The sequence below is a fragment of the Brachyistius frenatus genome, unplaced genomic scaffold, assembly GCF_029030835.1.
Source record: "Brachyistius frenatus isolate BFR_SWC_R1_liver_20210118 unplaced genomic scaffold, ASM2903083v1 Contig_237, whole genome shotgun sequence".
NCBI classification, from domain to species: Eukaryota; Metazoa; Chordata; class Actinopteri; family Embiotocidae; genus Brachyistius; species Brachyistius frenatus.
The window spans coordinates 152,501-177,890 of NW_027210836.1; the positions used below are offsets into that span (position 1 = coordinate 152,501).

The 25,390-nt window shown below is 47.7% G+C and overlaps 1 protein-coding gene across 1 annotated transcript in view; it reads right to left on the minus strand.

The window, feature by feature from the left end:
- The window catches only part of tmtc1 (transmembrane O-mannosyltransferase targeting cadherins 1), a 94,173-nt gene that overhangs the window by 40,495 nt on the left and 28,288 nt on the right, over positions 1 to 25,390 (minus strand). Inside the window, exons 3-6 of the mRNA XM_069720294.1 lie at positions 23,891 to 23,972; positions 23,679 to 23,782; positions 19,873 to 20,062; positions 4,795 to 4,916 (exon numbers count right to left, since the gene is read on the minus strand). Coding sequence (XP_069576395.1) covers positions 4,795 to 4,916; positions 19,873 to 20,062; positions 23,679 to 23,782; positions 23,891 to 23,972 — 498 coding nt within the window. The remainder of the gene's footprint in view (positions 1 to 4,794; positions 4,917 to 19,872; positions 20,063 to 23,678; positions 23,783 to 23,890; positions 23,973 to 25,390) is intronic.

The window sequence follows — 25,390 nt, forward strand, 5'->3', positions numbered from 1 at the left end:
TGAGCTGCGGACAGGCTGCGATAGCCGGCATCTTGTCCACCTGAGCGCGCACCTGCCCGCCGCCCAAGTGGTACCCCAGATACCGTACCTCCCTCCGTCCAACTGCACATTTCCCTGGGTTAGCAGTGAGCCCAGCCTGCCTCAGGGACTCCAGCACTGCGCCCACCCGCTGCCCATGCTCCGCCCAGGTGGTGCTGTGGATGATGACATCATCCAGGTAGGCGACCGCATATGCAGCGTGCGGACGCAGCACCCGGTCCATGAGGCGTTGGAAAGTGGCCGGGGCACCGAACAACCCAAAGGGAAGTGTGGTGAATTGGTATAACCCAAACAGAGTGGAGAAGGCTGTTTTTTCCTTGGACTCTGGCGAGAGAGGAATCTGCCAGTAGCCCTTGGTTAAATCCAGTGTCGTGAAGAAACGTGCAGTGCCCAGTCGTTCCAGGAGTTCGTTGACCCGGGGCATTGGGTACGCATCAAATCGTGACACATCATTCACCCTGTGATAGTCCACACAGAACCGAATAGATCCATCCTTCTTGACAACAAGAACAATGCACCAGGCACTGTTGGACTCTTCTATTACCCCCATCTCCAGCATAGCAGCCAATTCCCTCTGAACAACTTTTCTCTTGTGTTCAGGTAGCCTGTAGGGTCGCGACCACACCGTCACGCCCGGAGACGTCTCAATGTTGTACACTATGAGGTTCGTGCGTCCTGGAAGGAGGGAGAACACATCAGCAAACTGCTTCTGCAACTGGGCAACGTCTGTTCTCTGGGTCCCAGAGAGATGGGCGTCGAAAGGGAGTGAGGCAGGATTGGTGGACTTTGGAACCTCTGGCCCCAGCTCCTCTCTCTCAGATACCGCGGACACCAGAGAAACAGACTCCGCCTCTCTCCATGCTTTTAAGAGGTTGAGGTGGTAGATCTGTGTAGCTCCGCCCCTGTCAGACCGAACCACTTCATAGTCGACGTCCCCTTTTCGCCCTGTGACCACAAAGGGCCCTTGCCACTTGGCGAGGAGTTTCGAGCTGGAAGAAGGAAGCAACACAAGTACCTTTTCTCCCGGTGTGAATTGCCTCAGCTTGGCCCCTCTGTTGTACAGCCATTGTTGACGCTCCTAGGCCTGGAGCAAATTCTCCCGTGACATCTGACCCAGTGTGTGGACTTTTGCTCGCAGGTCCAGGACGTATTGAATTTCACTTTTGCTGGAGCTCGGACCCTCCTCCCAGTTTTCCTTAAGCAGGTCGAGCACCCCTCGTGGTTTCCTGCCAAACAGCAGTTCAAAGGGAGAAAATCCCGTAGAGGCCTGGGGGACCTCCCGCACTGTAAACAGAGGATCAAGCCATTTATCCCAATTACGTTCATCGTCGTGTATAAATTTACGAATCATGGATTTTAAAGTCTTATTCAGACGCTCCACAAGCCCGTCAGTCTGTGGGTGATAAACACTGGTCCGAATAGACTTAATGCCCAGTAATCCATAAAGTTCTCTCAGTGTTCGTGACATGAACTGGGTTCCCTGGTCAGTCAGAATCTCTTTTGGGATTCCGACTTGGGAGATGACCTGAAACAGAGCCTGTGCAACACTCTTTGCCGAAATGCTGCGCAATGGCACTGCCTCGGGATATCGTGTTGCGTAATCCACCAGGACTAACACAAAGCAATAGCCGCGTGCACTCCGGTGAAATGGCCCGATGAGGTCCATGCCCATACGGTCAAATGGGACCTCCATCAAGGGTAGAGGATGCAAAGGCGCCCTCGGAATGGCCGGCTGGTTTACCAGCTGACACTCCGGGCAAGATGCACACCAATGGCGCACATCCCCCCGGATGCCCGGCCAGTAAAACCGGGCCATTATCCGGTCCAGAGTTTTCTCATATCCCATGTGGCTCGCCATCGGGTTATAGTGAGCAGCCTGGAAAATCATTTCCCGACGGCTTTTCTGCACCAACAACTGGGTGTTTTCTTGACCTGTTTGAGTGTCACGACTCGCTCTATACAGTCTGTCCCTAATCACTGAAAAGTGCGGGTATGACGGCGCTGCGTCAGGGCACACCAGCTGACCATCAATTCTAATCACTTGGTCAAAGGCAAAGCGTAGAGTATCGTCCCGAGACTGCTCAAGTGGAAAATCCTCCATGGAGCGTAATTTGGGAACCGGTGGAGTCTCCACAGGAGTCTCCGCCGGTTCCCCCTCCCTCTCTGCAGCGACAACCTCGCGTCACCACTGAGCGCAGCACACATCCCGCATGTCCCTGCCGGTCGTGAACGCACCCCCGTACACTGCCCCATTAATTTATGAAACCCGGGCCAATCTGTCCCCAAGATTAGGGGGTGCGTAAGGCGGGAGCTAACCGCAGCCTTCACTTTATGTTTTTTTCCCCCCATATCTAATTTCTACAACCACCAATGGATAATCGTGAACATCCCCATTCACACACTTAATTCTCACCCACGATGCCTCCACCAATGCCCCGGGCCGAAACAGGCTCTGGTGGATCAGCGACTGCATACAGCCTGAATCCACCATTGCCTGATACGTCGCTCCTGGACCGGGGGAGGGTGTTGGAGGGCCGGCAACCCGAACCGTCTGTCCTGCTTCCATTAACGGACATTCCCTCCGGTAGTGTCCGGGCTGCCCACACCTCCAACACTCCTGCCCTGGCAGTTGAGGAGCCCCCTGCAGGTTGGGAAGGGTGCCGGGGCCGGCCGGATCCGTGGGATTGGTGAACCTGGGGGTTGTTAGTGCCTGCGGAGCTGGCAGGGCCCGAGCCACCCCCGGTTGCTGGATCCTCCTCCGCGGCGCAGGAATCGGTCGGGCTGCAGCTGGCGGCCGACCGCCATCCTCCTGCCTGCTGGGATAAACCGCGAGGTGGACCTCGGCAAGGGTGATGGCGGCCTTTAGCGTTGCCGGACGGTGGCAGCAGACCCATGCCACTGTCCTGGCCGGCAGTCCCTCCGTGAACTGCTCCCCCACAATCTTGTCCACCATCGCCGGCGCTCCTCCGGCACTCTCCGGCTGCAGCCATCTGGTTGCCGAGTCCCTCAGTCGCTGGGCGAAGGCGAATGGCCGGTCCCCGGGCCCCAGCCTAGCCTCCCGGAAGTTCCTCCTGTGGTCCTCCGGGGACAGGCCCAGCTGGTCCATAATGACCCTTTTCACGTCCGTGTACCGTCGTCTGGACTCGGGAGGCAGCCCCAGAGCTGCTGTCAGGAGAGGCAGGAGTCACACCGCCCACTCTGCCGCCGGCCAGGCACACGCCTTCACCATCGACTCGAACATGTCCATAAAGGCCTGTACGTCATCCGCCGGCGTCATCTTGTGCATGGCCACCCCGGTGAAGGACTCCGGTCCTGGCGCTGGTGGGGCCGCCGCTGGCCGGGCCGCTAGCTGTTCCCAGGCGCGGGTCTGTTGCTCGGCTTGGGCCTGCAATGCACCCAGGAGCTGGCGGTTCGCCTCCGCCTGATCGCGCTGCATCGCTGCGATCCCGCCCAGCAGCTGCCCTAACACGACGATCGGCTGCGTCGGCATTCTGCTCTGATGTTCACCTGTGTCCATGGCCCCACGTTGGGTGCCACTGTAGCAAGGTTGGTGCTACCGGGGTCTCTCCTGGACACAGATGACACGCTCAGTCTGGTTTGGGTGTAAAATGCCTTTATTTGCCCGGCCCATACACCAATGTCTTCATGCAGCCGCTTCTCCTCCTCCCTGCTCCCCTTTATAGGGGAGAGCTCATCAGTCCACATCCAGCTCAGCTGTTCTCATCAGTTCATATTTGGCTCAGATGTGCTCATTACACCTTCCCGGCACCGTTCCCTGAACCACTGCGCCCACTCTCTACCCCTGCAGCTGAGCTAACCACACCCCACCACCACAATGATTTTCTAAAATATTGTGATGTCATTTGCAGGTAATGTTTCAGTTATAATAATTATTTTGATTTATTCATTGAACTGAGAGAACCATGGGGCTCAGTTAGAAAAGATGAATAAAAGTGATCTACCTTTCCAGAGCAGGGTTGATGGACATTATATAGAATAATGAATTCATATTTCAGCAGTGACTGTCAACACATATTTGAGTGTCAAGTCTTTTACTTTTAAAGAGATTTCTTATAATAATTTGAAATGAGACTGCGGAGGACATTCAGCAGTGTTCTCATAATGTCTACTGTCTTTACTTGAGGAAGGAGCCATCAGGAGGGGAATAAAATCAAGGTCAGAAGTGTTGCTGTTGATTCATTGATTCTGACTACTGTCTCTTTAAATGACATCATGCAAGTGTCAATCATCCAACTTTGGAAGACTTTATTTTGGAGGTGAGTGAAGGCGAGAGGAGTGAATCTGCCACGATGACTGGTTGGATTTCTTTCTCTTTTTGTCCCACTCGGTCCTTGTTGGTGAATTGTTGCTGCATCTCGATAGGTTTGACAGGAGTTCAGACTCTCACCGGCTTTCTGCTCCGACACTGTTTACAATCTGAGTCTTTAAAAGAATACGTCTATGACTTCAGCATCCGACTCTGATATCTCCAAGCAAACTCTTTAATCTCTCCTTGTTTTAAGAAAACAAATGTGATTGATGGAAAATCAAGAGAAAAAAAACTGAACCTCAAGATAAATGCACTGAAAAAAAATTATATTTCCAGTGTGTGGAGGATTGGGAGGAGAAATGTGATCCAGGAAACCTACTGAGGGTGAATGCAGAAGCCCGACTCACCTGGGCATGTAGAGAACAACACTCACCTGGGCATGTAGAGAACAACACTCACCTGGGCATGTAGAGAACAACACTCACCTGGGCATGTAGAGAACCCGCTCAGCCACGACAAAGCCCACCCTGAAGAAAAGGTTGCTGGCAGGAATGAAGGGAAACACCAGGAACAGCAGCCCCACCAACACCTCCCTGCTGTCCCGCCTCTGTGGAGACGGAGAGACAAACACAGACATGAGACGTGAGACAGGAGAAAATGAGACATAAGACGTGAGACGTGAGACCAGACTGGATAGAAAAGAGTTCGTGGCTTCCAGCTTTAAACAGCATGATGGAACAGTATTTTCATTAGGAATGGTAACACACACACACATACATCACATACATCACACACACACACACACACACACACACACACACACACACACACACACACACACACACACACACACACACACACACACACACACACACACACACATATCACAGACACACAACCACACATATCACAGACACACAACCCCCCACACACACACACATATCACAGACACACAACCACACATATCACAGACACACAACCACACACACCCACACACACACACACACATATCACAGACACACACACACACATACCACAGACACAACCACACACACACATATCACAGACACACAACCACACACACACACAAAGAGGAACACCAACACCCTGCTGGTCTGACACCACATCACCACCACCATCACCACCACCACCACCATCATCATCATCACAACCACCACCATCACCACCACCACCACCATCACCACCACCACCACCATCACCACCATCACCACTACCACCATCACCATCACCACCACCACTACCACTACCACCATCACCACTGCAGCACCACCATCCAAACACTCAGCTGCTGATGGCCTCATTGACTCGTAATGTAGCTGCAGTCATATCACACACAGCGCTGGGATGTGACAGTAGACTGAGAATTACCCACAAACATACTGTAGAGCTCCAATTAGGATTCTGTATGAGGTCATTGTGTACAGATGAACAAATATCAACCCACGTAACCACATTAGTGTTTGGGCTGAGAGATGGTCCCGAGAAACTAATTTACACCGGTGCCAATCACATTAACTTTACGCCTCATGACTCCCCTAAATCCAGTCCAGGTGGGCTTCAGGGTCACATTTACCTGAAAAACAGGAGATGACTCAGACAACTGACATCCTGAAGCCGTTTCTCTCATTCTGTCAGTTTTTTTGCCCTCAGGTCCTTTTTGTAACATCAATGAAACAATAATGGAAGGAAAAAGGCAGACATTCAGAGCTCGTGGAAGTCAATATTATAGATTCCCTGAAGGGAAACCTCTTTACTGATGGGGATGTTGTCTGTTCATCATTTTAAAGTTGCCGGCCATGAGATCTAGTTCTCATGTTCATGAGTTAAAAACATATTGAATCCCCTGTAATGTTATGTGGTGGGTGTTTTACCAGGACCCAAATGCAGACTCACAAACTCCGGTATCGGTTCCAAAATACAGTCTTTATTTCAATAAACAGAAACAAACAAAACAAAAGGTGGCACCTACAGTGTCCACTTGCTTCCAAGTCGGAAGGGCAACGCAACCGACTGATCCAGGGAGACACGGCTGGCAGGGCAGCCGGCAGACCAGCGGACAGGAACGCTGGAAGGAACGGAGTCTATAATCCTCCGAGTTGGGAGGGCAACTCCACCGACTGGTGACTCCGACAGGGAGCTCTGCAGGTGGAACAGAAGCCGGAGGAACGGGAACAGGACAGACGGAGGACTAACTAATGAACCGACCACCAGAGGAGTGCAGGGGCAGGGTACATATAGTCCGGGGAGGTGATCAGGGAGATGCAGCACACCTGCAGGTGGTGATCTGGGGTGAGTGGCTGCAGCTGCTGGGACTGGTGAGGGGCGTGGCCACGGGAGGTGAGGAGAGGAGGACACAGAACAAGCAGACAGGGGACTGAGGGGACACAGGAGGAGAGGAGGGGAGGACGCAGGTGATCGGGGGCAAAACAGAGGAAAACTGGACTCCTGACATGTAAAGGCCAAAGCATGACCTCCAGTACAAATAATGAAACAGACACCATCACAGACACTCTGTTGAGGTTTTTACTTCGAACTGCTGGCGACCATCCTCGTTGGCGGCCTCAAACTGGTCTCCATTTTTTCTCTCATCCTTCTGATTTTATTATGCTTCATATCTTCTGATCATTTCAAACATACAGTGCACTAACATAAACAATCATCTCACTTTGTTCTTCGACAAACCAACATGGTGAAATGAAAAGTAGTTGAAGTATTCTCAAATACACTCCTTGAAGAGACGAGTGCAGTCACTGAATGTACTTGGACTGATTCAGCCTTTTTTATGTCTTCCACTAGATAAGAAACAAGTCTGAGAGGGAGGACGGCGTTGGAGACAAGGTGAAGGTGGTGCACAGCTACACTGTTAGTTTCTGATGTCACTGTGTCAACAGATTTGACTTTAGACAGTAGAAATGTTGGGATTTTCTCCCAGAGTGATGCAACCTCATTTTAAAGTATACAAATATTATGATCTCCATCCAGATCAACGGGTCGGGGACTGCTGTCCTCTACGTCCTCAACAGTTCAACATGGCTGACCCGTTCTGAAATCCTCTCATGGTTACCAGCTTTTTGACAAAATCTGTCATTGATGAACCGATAATGTGTTGCAACACTTGCTTCTGGTCTCAGAGAGTAAATGGTGAGAGTTCACAACAACAGCCTGGTAAATCTTCTGAGAAACAGGAAGGAGACGCTACTGCAGCCTGGAAGTGTTGAATCCTCAGTAGGTCACACCTTTGGAGATCACACCGGTGAGGGAAGCCTCACCATTTTGAAGTCAAACGAGGTGTAAAACTTAAAAATAAATTATTATATTTACATTGTGAGATTGAAACAACGCTGGAAAAGTTCAGGGCACTTTCGAGCCAGTTTCTTAAAGAAGTACGGTGTCTTTAGTCTCAAGAGGAACCAGAAGTCCTTCAATAGATTATGAAGCCTGATCTCAACACCAGAGTTTTTCTCCATCACTTGACAGGACAGAAGATGAAATACCTGTAAATCAAAGCATTTCAGCGCGCAAAAACTAAAATATTTCTGTGATGTGCAGCACGATTATTATCACAGGAAGTGATTACAGATTTATTATTCTATCAGGTAGTGCTGAAAAAAAATCACATTCTTCTTTCTCAACAGTTTTTTCTAATTCCTACAATTTAAATTTAAAATACATAGTAATAAAAACACTGACTTTTGCAAATTTAGTTTTTATTTTCTTCATAATGCACGTTTGGTTTGTTCTTGTAATTCTTACATCCCAGAGTACAAGTACAACATAACCAGAGAAACTAAAGAGATGGAGACTTTGCTTTAAACACAATGGAAGAGAAATAATTCGACACTTGCCAAACATACATTATCTCGTGGTCAATGAGGTCACTGTCACCTCATCCTACAACAATCACAAAGTCCAGGAGTTGGTTCTGAAAGAGCTGAAACAGAGCTGCTGTTTGAATCTTTCTACGGAAAGTTTCTACTCCAGTTTCTACCTAGAAGAGAAAAAAGAGAAATCCAGCAGAGAGATTTTCACCCTCTGAGCCTTCAGAGATCGTTCAGAGTTTATATTAGTTATCTAAGAGGGAACCAGAAAACACAGTCAATGAAGACCTGCTGCACACGCTGGAGAGGAGAGGTGGGCCAGAGTCACAGATGGTCTCACACACACACACACACACACACACACACACACACACACACACACACACACACACACACACACACACACACACACACACACACACACACACACACACACACACACACACACACACACACACACACACACACACACACACACACACCACACACACACACACACACACACACACACACACACACACACACACACACACACACTCACACACACACACACACACACACACACACACACACACACACACACACACACACACACACACACACACACACACACACACACACACACACACACACACACACACACACACACACACACACACACACACACACACACACACACACACACACACACACCACACACACACACACACACACACACACACACACACACACACACACACACACACACACACACACACACACACACACACACACACACACACACACACACACACACACACACACACACACACACACACACACACACACACACACACACACACACACACACACACACACACACACACACACACACACACACACACACACACACACACACACACACACACACACACAGATGTTGCAACCATTCAATCTTTGACTGCTGTGTTTAACTCACTGCCAAATACATCTGGTGCACTTCTTTCCTCGCCAGCTTCTACATATAACTCTTAAATGGATTATCTGTCAGGACGATAGCGAACACAAACCATATTGCATTTGGAATCAGCTAATATGTTTTGTTGGAAAAGAGTGACGCCGGTTAATTCTGTTAACTGAGTGTGTGTGTGTGTGTGTGTGTGTGTGTGTGTGTGTGTGTGTGTGTGTGTGTGTGTGTGTGTGTGTGTGTGTGTGTGTGTGTGTGTGTGTGTGTGTGTGTGTGTGTGTGTGTGTGTGTGTGTGTGTGAGACCCTCCATGTTAAGGACTCATTCCATATGTGTTTCCCTCTGCCTGTTGTGATTGCTGGACTTAAATCCCTTTTAAGCCCCACCCCCTCACGGGAAGGAAGTGCAAACAGACTGGGCCGAGCTGCGCTGAGGTCGTTAATGCCCCGTCAGTCAAGTCCTGGGGTGAAGACAGAGGGCAGGAGTCAGTGCCGGAGAGCCAATTACCTCCGGAGGTGTCAGCGGGGTCAGAGGTGTGTGTTTTATACAGAGTGAGGACAGGTGGGAGGGGGCGGAGCTGCAGAGTTTTAATTTCAGAAGCATATTAATGACCTCAAACACTCAGCACACAACATCCATGTGTGTGTCTTTGTCCCCCCTCTCTCACACACACACACACACACACACACACACACACACACACACACACACACACACACACACACACACACACACACACACACACACACACACACACAACACAACAACATTTGCAGCGCTGACAGAGAAACACACACTGTCATGAACTACACACCGTCTCTCCTGGGAGGAGGCGGTGATGTGTTCAGGTTCTTCTCTGTAAATACTCTCACAATGACCGATTGAAACGATAACAGGGTGGAAAAACTGGATGAACATCAGTGGAAATCACCAACAGATCTAATGAAGGTTCACCATGAAATCTGATTCACTCAGACAGACACACACAGCTCTCTAACAGATGAGACTGATTGGACACAAGTGGGGACGATAATTAAAGGTCAGAGTTCAACACACACACCGGGTCTGTGACATGAACTCTGCTTCCTGTTCACAGCGTCTGTCTGAACCTGCTGCTGCCCAGCAGATGGGACCACACAGACCTGCTGGATGAAGACACAACACTGGTCCAACTACTTTATTACAAGTTATATACATAAAAATTATCTGTTTTATTGATGTGTTATACAGTATATCGTTTCAATTGGAGACACACAATACTGAGAAATAGACCGACAACTCCAGGCTTTAATAAGTAATACGTCCAGCTGAGCAGCGGTGTGAAACTGTTTGAAGCACCAGAGGATGTTCTGGAACCCATCCTAACCCTAATCCTAACCCATCCATCCATTATCTATACCTGCTTTATCCTGAACAGGGTCCCGGGGGGTCGGAGCCCATCCCAGCTCACTTAGGGTGAAGGCAGGGTTCACCTGGACAGGTCACCAGTCCATCACAGGACATAGAGACAGACGGAAACAAAGACCATTCATGCTCTCATTCATTTGTTTTTAAATATGTCTATATTTAAACAAACAAGAAAACAGACAAACAACAGTGTTATTGTCGTGTGATGGATTTTGCCAGAGGTGAGTTATTGTACATTCTTATTGCGGTGGACAGGAATGATCTCCTGTATCTGGAATGATCTCCTGTATCTGGAATGATCTCCTGTATCAGGAATGATCTCCTGTATCTGGAATGATCTCCTGTATCAGGAATGATCTCCTGTATCTGGAATGATCTCCTGTATCAGGAATGATCTCCTGTATCTGGAATGATCTCCTGTATCTGGAATGATCTCCTGTATCAGGAATGATCTCCTGTATCTGGAATGATCTCCTGTATCAGGAATGATCTCCTGTATCTGGAATGATCTCCTGTATCAGGAATGATCTCCTGTATCTGGAATGATCTCCTGTATCAGGAATGATCTCCTGTATCTGGAATGATCTCCTGTATCAGGAATGATCTCCTGTATCTGGAATGATCTCCTGTATCTGGAATGATCTCCTGTATCAGGAATGATCTCCTGTATCTGGAATGATCTCCTGTATCAGGAATGATCTCCTGTATCTGGAATGATCTCCTGTATCAGGAATGATCTCCTGTATCTGGAATGATCTCCTGTATCTGGAATGATCTCCTGTATCAGGAATGATCTCCTGTATCTGGAATGATCTCCTGTATCAGGAATGATCTCCTGTATGAGGAATGATCTTCTGTATCTGGAATGATCTCCTGTATCAGGAATGATCTCCTGTATCTGGAATGATCTCCTGTATCTGGAATGATCTCCTGTATCAGGAATGATCTCCTGTATCTGGAATGATCTCCTGTATCAGGAATTATCTCCTGTATCTGGAATGATCTCCTGTATCAGGAATGATCTCCTGTATCTGGAATGATCTCCTGTATCAGGAATGATCTCCTGTATCTGGAATGATCTCCTGTATCAGGAATGATCTCCTGTATCAGGAATTATCTCCTGTATCAGGAATGATCTCCTGTATCTGGAATGATCTCCTGTATAAGGAATGATCTCTTGTATCGGGAATGATCTCCTGTATCTGGAATGATCTCCTGTATAAGGAATGATCTCTTGTATCGGGAATGATCTCCTGTATCAGGAATGATCTCCTGCATCTGGAATGATCTCCTGCATCTGGAATGATCTCCTGTATCGGGAATGATCTCCTGTATCGGGAATGATCTCCTGTATCGGGAATGATCTCCTGTATCTGGAATGATCTCCTGTATCAGGAATGATCTCCTGCATCTGGAATGATCTCCTGCATCTGGAATGATCTCCTGTATCTGGAATGATCTCCTGTATCAGGAATGATCTCCTGCATCTGGAATGATCTCCTGCATCTGGAATGATCTCCTGTATCTGTCCTTGTGACAGCAGCTGGAGGAGTCTTTTGGAGAACGTCCTCCTCTGTCCCTGCAGCAGGTGGTGGAGAGGGTGGTCAGGATTATCCAATATGGATAATAGTTTCCTCAGCGTCCTCCTCTCCACCACCTTTTCCAGACTGTCCAGTTTGCAGCCAATGATGGAGCCGGCCTTCTTAGAGAAGTACAGTTCACTGGCCACAACAGATGGTAGAACATCTCCAACATCTCGCTGGACACAATGAAGGATCGACGTTTCCTCAAGAAAAAGAGTCGACTCATCACCTTCTTGTAGACAGCGTTGATGTTGGTCTTCCAGTTCAGTCTGTTGTCATGGAGACACCAGGTACTTGTACTCCTCCACCATGTCCACCTCCTCTCCCAGAACTCTCAGCGGTTGTGGAGCCGTCGTCTTCCTCCTGAAGTCGACCACCATCTCTCTGGTCTTGGCCACGTTCAGGAGGAGGTGATTTCTACCCGCCCACTCCACAAAGTCCTCCACTACTGCCCTGTACTCCTCCTCCCGTCCATCCCTTATACACCGTCCACTGACTCCTCCTCCCGTCCATCCCTTATACACCGTCCACTGACTCCTCCTCCCGTCCATCCCTTATACACCGTCCACTGACTCCTCCTCCCGTCCATCCCTTATTCCACTGACTCCTCCTCCCGTCCATCCCTTATACACCGTCCACTGACTCCTCCTCCCGTCCCTACACCGTCCACTGACTCCTCCTCCCGTCCATCCCTTATACACCGTCCACTGACTCCTCCTCCCGTCCATCCCTTATACACCGTCCACTGACTCCTCCTCCCGTCCATCCCTTATACACCGACCACTGACTCCTCCTCCCGTCCATCCCTTATACACCGTCCACTGACTCCTCCTCCCGTCCATCCCTTATACACCGTCCACTGACTCCTCCTCCCGTCCATCCCTTATACACCGTCCACTGACTCCTCCTCCCGTCCATCCCTTATACATCCTACCACTGCAGAGTCATCAGAGAACTTCTGCAGATGTCTTGACTCTGAGTTGTTCTGGAAGTCAGTGGTGTAGAAGGTGAACAGGAAGGAGACAGAACAGTTCCCTGAGGAGCTCCAGTACCACTGACCACCGTATCAGACAGCACACTGCCCAGACGGACAAACTGTGGTCTGCCTGTCAGGTAGTCAGTGATTTTTTTAATTTTTTAATTTTTTAATTTTATACACTTTATTAATCCCCGAGGGGAAATGTCTTCACTACAGCAGGGGGGCTCTCAGGGGGGAGCTGCTGCAACAGGCTGCCACTAGCGCAGCGCCAGGTAACCTGACCTGTGGTGCATGTTTTTGGATGATGGGAGGAAGCCGGAGAACCCGGAGAGAACCCACGCAAGCACAGGGAGAACATGCAAACTCCGCACAGAAAGGCCCAGGACCGGATTCAAACCCGGAACCTTTTTTGCTGTGAGGTGACAGTGCTAACCACTGCACCACCGTGCCGCCCTTTTCTTAAAGGCATGAGCTTCATTTGATTTTGATTTTTTTTTTTTAAAAATTTAATCCAGGAGACGGTGGACGTGTCCACCCCCACCACCCCACCCTCCACCACCCGCAGCTTCTCACTCAGCAGCAGTGGTTGGATGGTGTTGAATGCACTGGAGAAATCAAAGAAAGTGATTCTCACAGATTCACCGGTTCCATCCAGGTGAGACTGAGCTCGTTGCAGCAGGTAGATGATGGCATCGTCCACTCCCACACGAGGCTGGTACGCAAATTGCAGAGGGTCCAGTGAAGATTTCACCAGCGGCCTGAGGTGGGCCAAGACCAGCCTCTCCAGAACCTTCATCACATGAGATGTGAGGGCAACCGGTCGGTAGTGGTTGAGGCCAGATGGAGTCGTCTTCTTAGGGACTGGAACCAGGCAGGACGTCTTCCACAGCACCGGGACTTCCTCCTGCTTCAGGCTCAGGTTGAAGAGGTGTTGTAGGACCTCAGCCAGCTGGGGGGGTCATGGCGTCGATGGTGGAAGAGCCCTTTGAAGTTGAGGGCTCTGTGTCCATGCAGCTCACCAGGGGGGACAGAGGGGGGAGGTTGGAAGGCAGCAGAGGTGTTTGGGAGGTGTAAGGTGTGGAGGAGACAGATGAGGGTGGTGAACTAAACCTGTTGAAGAAACAGTTTAGGTCATTGTTCCTCTCCAGGTTCCCCCTGATTGTTCCTCTCCAGGTTCCCCCTGATTGTTCCTCTCCAGGTTTCCCCTGATTGTTCCTCTCCAGGTTCCCCCTGATTGTTCCTCTCCAGGTTCCCCCTGGTTGTTCCTCTCCAGGTTCCCCTTGGTTGTTCCTCTCCAGGTTCCCCCTGGTTGTCTCTCTCTCCCCTTGAACCCAGTTATCTCCTTCATACCGGTCTGCACCTCCCTCACGATGTTCTGCTGGAGTTTTGCCTCCAGCTTCCTCCTGTAGGAGTCCTTGCACTCCCTGAGCTTCTCCTTCAGGTGGCGCTGCACTCTCCTGAGCTCCTCCCTGTCCCCAGACCTGAAGGCTGCTTTCTTCTGATTAAGAAGCACCTTCAGGTCACTGGTGATCCACGGCTTGTTGTTGGGGAAGCAGTGTACAGTCCGGGATGGTACGGTGGTGTGTTCACAGAATTTGATGTATTCTGTGATACAGTCCGTCCTGCTGTTGATGTCCTCCCCATGTGGTCCACACAGCACATCCCAGTCCGTGGACTCAAAGCAGTCCTGCAGGGCGTCTTTAGCCTCCTGTGTCCACCTCCTCACAGTCCTGGTGGTTACAGGCTGCCTCTGCACCAGAGGAACATACCTGGGAGTCAGCAGGACCAGGTTGTGGTCTGATCTACCAAGGGGGGGAAGGGCAGTAGTACTGTATGCATCCATGACATTAGCATACAGTAAGTCCAGAGTTTTATTGTTCCGGGTGGGGCAGTTAACATACTGGTGCAAAGTTGGCAGTACTTTATCCAGACTGGTTAAAGTCTCCAGTAACTGACAAAAATGCACCGGGATGCTTAGTCTGAAGTTTGGACACAGTGGAGTGGATGGTGTCCACTGCTGCCTCTACGTCAGCTGATGGAGGAACGTACACAGCGATAACAATGGTGGACGAGAACTCCCTTTGTAAATAATATGGGCGCATCCCCACGGCTAGCAGTTCAATGTCCGGGCTACAGAAACGTTCCTTCACACACACGTGGTCGGGATTACACCACCTCTCGTTCACATAGACTTCAATCCCTCCACCTTTCTTCTTGCCGCTCCGAACAACGTCTCCGTCCCCCCGAACAGTCCTGAAGCAGGGAACGGTCCTGAAGCTGGGAACGGTCCTGAAGCTGGGAAAAGTCCTGAAGCCGGTACGGCCGCGCTGTGGTCCAGGAGATGTGAGTGCAGCCATGTCTCAGTGAAACACATGATGCTGCACTCCCGGTACTCTCTCTGGGTCTTTACCAGCGCCGAGCTCGTCCGTCTTATTGGCCAACGACCTCACGTTCCTCATTAAGATCTCCGGTACCGATGGTTTATATCTCCTCCTCTTCGCCTTCAGTTTAGCTCCAGCTCTGCAACCCCGATGTCTTCTCCGAAGTTCGTCCGGGATTTCAGGCCTCGCTCCGGGCAGCAGCAGTAGAGGTCTACTCAGCACGATCAGCTGATCATGAGAGTAAACAATGGCCCCGGTCCACTGTGCATAGCTCTCCGTTACGAAGAGGGAGAAAAGTAGAAGAGCCACCAGAAAAGTGGAAAAGTTACGGTTCATTGTCTGACCGTCACTTAACACATGTGAAAGAAAAACAACAACTCTGAAGAGAGAAGAAAGAAAGAAAAATACTTAAAAACAAAACACACTCGGGGGAGCTGCTGTAACAGGCTGCCGCTAGCATGGCGCCATCTTACGAATGATCATTCTTCTGTTATCTTGTTCTCAACACATTCCACTATGTAATGAATAAAGATTTTCAACTGGAATATTTCATTAATTGAGATCTAGGATGTGTTGTTTAAGTGTTCCCTTTATTTTTTTGAGCAGTGTATATATATATATATATATATATATATATATATAATATAATGTGCGATCATCTGACTTCAGGCACAACACGTTCCTGAAAATGTTTCACAATAAAAGCCTTTTTATGAGGGGTTTCTTTCTTATTCAACAGTATAGGGCTTTTAGTTTGAAAAATACAGGAAGTGTTGAGTTTCTATTGACCTGTAATGCAGTAACTGACAACATAAATGATAACAAGGCTTCAAGTGAATCATCTTAAATGTAATTATGATTAAAAAGCATTTATTGACCCTCTCTGGGGTCTTTAGAACTGTTTGGTTCAAAAATCGCCGTTGGTCACGAATGACTCAACAGGCCGATGGGGTTCAGTAAACAAGTGTTTACAGCATCATGGTCCCTGAGCTGGAGCGTCTGTTTGACCTGGTTGTTAACATTTATTATTTGTATAAAGTTAATAAGAAAAGCCAGAAAGAGACACAATGTGAGCAGCACAGTGGTTAACAGTGTGGCTCTCAGGAGGAGCTCCTGGTTTCAAACCTCCTCTCTGTGAGTTTGAATGTTTTCCGTGTGGTTGTGTGTCTGTGTATGTCAGGGTTGATGTGTATGTTAGGATTACATACTTCTCCTATGCGTATCTGCACAGGATGGGTCAAATGCAGAGGATCAATTTCCCCAAAGGGATCAATTAATACATAATAATAATAATATTAATAATACTACTACTACTAATAATAATAATAATAATAATTGTACACTGATTATGTGTGTTGCTCATAATATCTTAAACTGAGAGGGAGGTAGAAACTGTTGAATCTAAGCTGTTAAATAAATGAAGTGGAAGAACAAAATGTTTTCCTCTGACATGTAGAGCAGTTCAAATAAAGGATGCAGTAGAAGTACCTCAGAGCTGTACTGCAATACTGTAATACAGTGAGTACATGCAGGAATGGGAACACGGGTCAGTTGTGTGACATGGAGCAGAAACATCACAGCAGCTAATGAATCACTTCCTGTCATTCGACCTGCTGCCGAGCGGCTCGTTTTACATTCAGATAATCAAAGAGTGGAAACGGGATAGAAACCTCCAACAGTACCAACCCTGTCTCTGACCTTTACACACTCCAATAGACTTTTACAATTACATGAAGTTTGGTGATGTAAAAAAATACCATATTCATCACAATGAGGAGGCGGCTTGAGCGTACAAGTGCACTACTTCCCCACCACAGACCATCACGGCCCCCCTCGACCAATTCAGTCATGAATATTGATATACTATATATGATATATATTTCAGCGTGTTCAAGCTGTGAACAGTGTAAAGTTGCTCCGTGTGACAACACTAATACTGGACAGGCTGGTTTTAAATCACGCTGTGTCCCATTTTTGCAGAGAAAAGATGTCTGCCTTCGTTAGAATAAATTCAATTCAAGGAACCATTTCCATGAACAAAATGTTCTGGTCCGGTAAAGTGATTGTACTCGAACACTCAGAACTCTCACTGCTGCTCCGCTGAAGCTCTCGCAGATGAAATGAAAATTATTTTGAATATTTTGACTTCTCAGAGTGCAAGGCTCACCAGCGTGACAACGTCTAGACTTTCTTACTGTAGAGAAAAAGTTATCAGATATGAATACAGATCTCCACACAGCCGGAGAAACAGCAGCACCTGGCTGCTTTCACTGGGACCAAATGAGGTTTTCTGCAGAGAAACGACCTGTTTCAGAAATATTTTCTCCCCAAAACTGCAGCACAGTTAAATAAAGACTCTTACTCTGAAATGTAAGACAGAGATAAGCCCAGAGGCATTGTGGGTAAAAAGAAGTCAGACTGTAAACCTCTATAGGAGGACAGTTGGTATTAATTAAAAAAAAAAGGAAAAAAAAAAGTGAGAGTGAAAACCTCTTCATCACACATAAAACACCTCAAAGAAGGGTAACCAAAACACCTTCACAGAGCACAGTCTGTCTCCACGGCAACCAGAGGTGTATAAGATAAGACCTGAAAATATGGAGGGATGTGGACTCAATCTACAAAGAATCTACAGCCCAATGTTTAGTTTTTCTGCAATCAGTAACTTCATCTTAAGCACCCTCAAGTAATCACCAAGAACTGGCAGCATTTCTTTCACTGAAACACGGTTTATGTTTTGTTTTAAAAAAAAATCCTGGTGTTAAAAATCACAAGAGACAGACTGGGCTAACAGACAAGTGAAGACAAGTTTAACCTTTCAATACGTTGTCATCATTAAACTGGGAAATAAAAGCTGGATACTGATTCTGACCACTTAAAGATGAAACAAATTACGTTGGTTATCTTGCAATACCAGCACATGTCAATGTCTGATATATATTAGACAGTAAGTAACTCATCAGTTCTCATAGTCAATCTGCTTGCCACCGAAGACATCCTTGACCCGGGCCGAATCGTGCTGCCAGAGGACCGGGTCAGAGCATCTTTAAAACAGGCTTGTAGGTGGGCTGCAGGAGACAGGGTGTTGGGGAATGTCCGATCCTCCGTGCCTCAAACTGGACACTTCCAAGATCTACTGAATCTGCTGCTAGTCTTGGTGCCAAATACCACGAGGTGCCTTCAGAGTCCACATTTAATAGCTAAACAGTGGGTCGTGCTTCATTGTCAAGAAGCAATGTTGTGGACCAAAGTGTTGGTTAAGATGTATTTTTTTCCCTGAAGATTGAACCACATAAATTCTTTAAGAGAAAGAAATCCTGAGGCATCATACTTATTTTGGTGAACACAAGGGCAGCCAAAACTCCGGCACAGTAGTGAAGCAGGAGGAACAGATAATTAGAAGGTGTGTCACCGCTGACTTCAATCATGACCAATCAGATCAGATCATCTCCTCTCTTCTTTAAAACCGCTGTGATGCAGCATGTTGTTAAGTCTGTAATGAGTGAAGAAGGAGCAGACCGACACCAACATCCACACTTTAACCAGGAGGAACCTGACAGACTGGTCTGGGAGTTCAGGCTCTAGTCTTTGAATTCATGGTGCTGCAGTCGGCCTCCACCATGATGATGTTAAACCAGCTGTGAAGAGGGAACTAATATTATAAACTGGTATTATGAGACCTGCTGCCCAGTGTAGGAAGAGGTTCGATGATAGAAGACGAAAACCTGCATATTATAAACACCGACATGAATTAAATGTCAAAGTGAACAAAGAACATTCATCACTACAGTGAAATCAGGAGCTGGAACCATGTTAAGGAGTGAGCAGAAGTCAATTAATCACACTTAAAGCTCCTGATGCAACTTATTTATTAACAACACTGATGTTGTGGTGTTAATAAATAAATGTGTAAACCAGATGAGGAGATGAAAACACTTTTGAACTGTTTCCTCTTTATAGGACTAAGACCTGGTCTGACCTGGCGGGGTCAAAAGGCACCAGTGCATCATCATCAACCGGCAATCTGAAGAGAGCCGATCGACCGGGCAGGAAGTTTGTCGAGAAAATAAAATAAAGTCCCAGTAAATTTTCAAAATAAAACACCCACGCGCAAACTCCACAATAAAGTCGCGGCGCACACACGACGTGACGGACCGTCTTTAGAGGAATATGAGGGTTAGTGTGAGATGTGGGTAATTAGAGTGAAGACATTTATCCCACATATTTCCAAACTCACTCAGACCCCTTCCATTGTGAATACTTTATGGCAGTTTGAAAGTCTTTGTAATGAATATAGTTGCATTGCTTAAGATTTAAGGTATAATGCCACAAGACTTGATATGTTTATAGGGTTTTCATTTCAACCTTGTTTCCTCTAATGCTGTCAGCACTAACTATAACCAACACCAACATACATTCGTACTCTTACCTGCAGTGAGGAGATGCAGTGCAGGCAGAGAGCGACCATCACCGCAGCCAGCAGCACGGTGGACACGTTACGCACGTCGCCCAGCGACTCCACCAGGGGGATGCTGCCCACCTGCCAGTCGTAACACAGCACGATGGGGGCCAGCAGCAGCCAGGCGTTAAAGGACAGCAGGTATGAGTAGGTTAAGATCCTGCAGGGAGGAGGTGGAGAAAGAGAAAATGGAGAGGAGGGAGACAGAGATGGAACAGAGGAGGGAAAGAATATGACAAAGAGAAAAACATGTAATCCTGCTAATTGATTGTCAAAGTGAACAAAGAACATTCATCACTAGTGAAATCAGGAGCTGGAACCATGTTGAGGAGTGAACAGTAAATTATTCACACTTAAAGCTCCCGATGACACTCATTTATGAACAACACTGATATTGTGGTGTTAATAAATAAACCGATTGAGACTGAGCTGTCTGCAGAAGTGTCTTCAGCTGCAATACCAGCGAGTGCCACTAGAGGTCGGCTCCAAAAAGCCTCCGGCTCCATAGACTCCCATTCAACTTCTCTCATCAAATCCAAAGTGAATAAAATGTGTCCATCAGTTCTCTCGGTGTTGTTAGCTAAAGTCACTCCTTCTTATTAGTTTTCTGGAGGTCCATCTGAAAATAATCCCTCATTCATTAGAAAAGAAGATTCAAGAAGACCTGTTTTTGGGGGCGTGTCTGTTTGATTGACAGGTCTGTGGTGCAGTCAGGTTACAGCTATCGGTGGGCGGGACGTAGTATTGTCAGGTTTCCGATCAGATCGGTCAGATCCACCTCTGGCTCCTCCCCCAGCTCGTCCAAATATGGTCACTTCCTGCTCCAAACCGCTCTGAACTAACAAGATGGTGACGGACAGAATCTGAACTGGAGGATTCATAACGTTCACAAACCAACGATGACATCACTGATGGGTGATGACATCACTGCTGGTTGATGACACCACTGATGGATGATGGTTGGTATCAGGAAGATAGTTTTAGCCCAAAGAAATCCACACATATACCTTCTTAAGGCGTGCAGCCCTGAACTTCTTTTTGGTTTTCGGCCAAACAAGCAGGAGGCAGAAGAACAAAAGACTGATGACCGACGACGAGGTCCAGCCTTTGTTATCCACTTTTACCAATAATAACAGACAGAGGGAATCTGAGGCCGACACCTGTTTGAGATGTCAATGCACTAATTGCTTTCTCTGAAGCTGGAGGCACTATTATATTAAACATCACTGTATGCTATAACATTCATTCAGAAAGTGTTATCTATCTTCTTTTATCTACCCTCATCATTTCTTCCCCACTTCTGACTCTAGCAAAACAAGGCAACCTCAGAAAAGAGTTAGAGCTGAAGTCCTCAGTGACTCTGACAGAGGCCATGTGGGACACTGAGTCCCTCCAGGACGATCCGACAGAAGAGGCTGAAGCTCATCGTGTCTGAGGCCGCCTGCTGACAGGCAGCGGGGAGGAGGATGCAGGACACAGTCCCCTCTGAACATTGGAATGAAAACATGCCAGGAAGACGTCCCTCTGCCAGCTGTCTTTGTCCCCCGACTTCTGCTCAGATCGGCTTTTAAACAGACTGACTGGAGGAGAGAGACAAAGTCTGAAATAAATACGGGCTCGGGTCAATGGGCGCACAAAGACCTGCAGAGGACTCCCAGAGGTTGTCACACTCACACACACACACACACACACACACACACACACACACACACACACACACACACACACACACACACACACACACACACACACACACACACACACACACACACACACACACACACACACAGATAAGGCGGGGTGCTGCTGACAGGCCGTTTAGCATGCAACAGAATGTTCTCCACCTGCCATCACCTGATGGGTTTGGGCCATAAATCCAATTCCCTTTTCCACACTGCAAGGTCCTCTAACCACAAATTATAACACACACACACACACACACACACACACACACACACACACACACACACACACACACACACACACACACACACACACACACACACACACACACACACACACACACACACACACACAGACCAGGAACAGAACACAGCCTAGTGGAGCAGACAGAAGAGATGAATCATCGGTTGCAGCAGGTGGGCGTTCTGCTCTCCTGTCTCACCTGATGGATGGAGGGAGGATTCAGGTGAGCTCGCGGCTCTTCTCCACCTCCTCACAGGTCTGTGACATCAGACACCTCTCATTTGTTTTCTGATTGTGTCTCAGATCAAAAGTCTGAGCTTTAATCGTTTTTAGTAAACGTCATCCTCCTTACTTCTGTCATGATAAAAAAAAACGCGACATGGTGCTCTATTTAGTCAAAGTCTTTAGAGCGGCCCATTTCATTGGTCTAACCCAACCATCATCAGTGAGGTCATCAGTGACGTCATCAACCATCACTGAGGTCAACAACCATCAGTGAGGTCATCAACCATCAGTGACGTCATCAACCATCACTGAGGTCAACAACCATCAGTGAGGTCATCACCCAACAACCATCACTGAGGTCAACAACCATCAGTGAGGTCATCAACCATCAGTGACGTCATCAACCATCAGTGAGGTCATCCACCATCAGTGACGTCATCAACCATCAGTGATGTCATCAACCATCAGTGAGGTCATCAACCATCACTGAGGTCAACAACCATCAGTGAGGTCATCAACCATCAGTGACGTCATCAACCATCACTGAGGTCAACAACCATCAGTGAGGTCATCAACCATCAGTGACGTCATCAACCATCAGTGAGGTCATCCACCATCAGTGACGTCATCAACCATCAGTGATGTCATCAACCATCAGTGAGGTCATCAACCATTAGTGACGTCATCAACCATCAGTGATGTCATCAACCATCATTGACATCAACAACTATCAGTGACGTCATCAACCATCAATGACGTCACCCGTTGGTTTGTGAACGTTATGAATTCTCCAGTTCAGATTCTGAGAGAAGTTGAATGGGAGTCTATGGAGCCGGAGGCTTTTTGGAGCCGACCTCTAGTGGCACTCGCTGGTATTGCAGCTGAACACACTTCTGGATCGGAACCATTTACAGACCTGAAGCTGGAATCACTTTTTTCCCCCGTTTGTGGTTTTAACTGACAACTGCGAGAAGCGACTGTTCACTTATCAGACTATATATCCCAGATATTGACAAAATTACATTCTTGTACCAATCTTCAGTTTTATTTTACAGCTCTTAGGTAATTTTACACACAAATCGTTTTGATAACATGTTATTATCGAGCCAGATAAAACGGAGCCACACTTTTTTACTTTTCTGAGATATTTCTAACACAACGACTCGTGTACGTGTAGAGACTGAAGCATTTAGAGGGGGAGAGTGAGGGGAACTGTTTTGTTTCTTTAGCTACAATTTACAGATGTTCCCTAAACGCCTCATAATGCAGATACTATCCATGACTATCATATTCCCATTGTCACAAAGTATTATTTTATAATATTGAGATTTTAGTTTCAATGACAACCCTTTTAACATTTACTCAAAAAATGCAAATCATTCGATGTTGGATGATTATCTGTGGATCCGTAATAACTGATGTCATCAGTGTTGCAGACTGTCTGCTCATCTCTCCTGGAGACTCCTATGGCGTGTGCTTGTTTCTTTTCAGCCGGTAGTGTGTGTGTGTGTGTGTGTGTGTGTGTGTGTGTGTGTGTGTGTGTGTGTGTGTGTGTGTGTGTGTGTGTGTGTGTGTGTGTGTGTGTGTGTGTGTGTGTGTGTGTGTGTGTGTGTGTGTGTCCTGACCTGGTGAGCAGGTGAGGTGAGAAGGAAGCAGGGTTGTCCTGCTCAGAGAACAGAGGCATGGATCCTCCCATCAGCCACAGCCTGACAGACATGATGAAGACCACCTGGAGGGAGGAAGACACACGTGACAGGAAACATCCATCAATCCTAAAACCTACACAATCATCAGTGTGGTGCTTTTATTGGTAAAAAAAACAACAACAACCACGTACGTATGTGGAGATGAGGCAGGCTCGCTTGATGAAGGGCCTGCAGATGTGGAGGACGTCCCTGAGTCTGGAGCTGGACAGCTGACTGGAAAACAGACAGACAGACAAGGTTGGACAGTCTGCATCTTTTATCTGTCGACTGAAGCCACTTCAGGACAGTTTGATCAAAACTATGTAAAGTTAGAGATTCAAAAAACTTTATTCGTGGTTTGTCGTCATAGTTAGCCGCCTCGACTGGGACTGAAGGAAGCAGGAAGTGAAGTGAAAGTCTGAAATCCTTTCATGCGTATGTTAATAGTTTAACTTTCATAAATACTGTTTACAAGGTGTCCTTTAGTCACATGGAGCATCATCGCTGCAGGCTGATCCCACCGTCGTCCAAACACGAGACCACCATGTTTTCTACTGAATCACACGCTGAGTTCATGAACCCTTAAAGCTCTCATCAATGTCCTGATTTCAAAGTACACAGAAGCACAAACGTCTATTTCAGTTTAAACCTTTGTCTTTTGTCTTATTGACTCCAGAGAGCTGACAGGAAAGACTCGGAGGATCAAGACAAAGGAGTCTTTTGTTGGAGTCTTCGGGGGACGCTGAGTATAAGTACTACTATCTGAGTATGTGTGTACTTTCCGTCCCTGTGCGTATATCTACTCGTAGATACTACAGGCCTCTCACTCGTTCACACCAACACCGTAACCTTTCCTCTGTTATCTGTCCCACCTGTTCCACTCATACCCATCACCTCGTCACAGGAGGACTCTGGACTGTCAGTCAGCTGCAGGACAGACTTCATCTCTGGACTTCCTTGGTCTCACTGAGACCTGGATCACACTGGACAACATCCACCCTGCTGCTCTCTCCTCTGTCTTCTCCTTCAGCCACACCCCCAACCCTCTGGTAGGGGGAGGGGGGGGGCTATCTTTAACCAACTGTCCTCCTATCTCCACCATAATAACCTTCTTGACCACCAGTCTGGTTTCAACAGACCACTCAACAGAGACGGTCCTCCTTCTGTCTCTGAGCAGCTTCACACTGCTAGAGCAGCCTCTCTGTCCTCTGTCCTGATCCTTCTAGACCTTCTGCTGCATTTGACACAGTGAACCACCAGATCCTTCTTTCCTCCTTCAGGACCTCGGTGTCTCTCTGCTCTCTCCCTGTTCTCATCCGACCTCAACGACCTCACCTACCGGGAACTTGGAGAGGATCTGTGTCTGAACCTTGTCCTCTCACTACTGGTCCAGGTTCTGGTCCAGGTTCTGGTCATCTCACGTCCTGACTACTGTATCTCCCTCCTGGCAGGTCTACCTGTTAGTACCATCTGACCCCTGCAGCTCATCCAGAATGCAGCAGCTCCACTGGTCTTTAACCTCCTAGATTCACTCACACTACTCCGCTCCTCCTCTTCCTCCTCCTCCTTCTCCTCTCCCTTCACTGGTTACTAGTAGCTGCCCACATCCTTTTCCAAACATTGGCACTTGCGTACCGTGCTGTGAACAGATC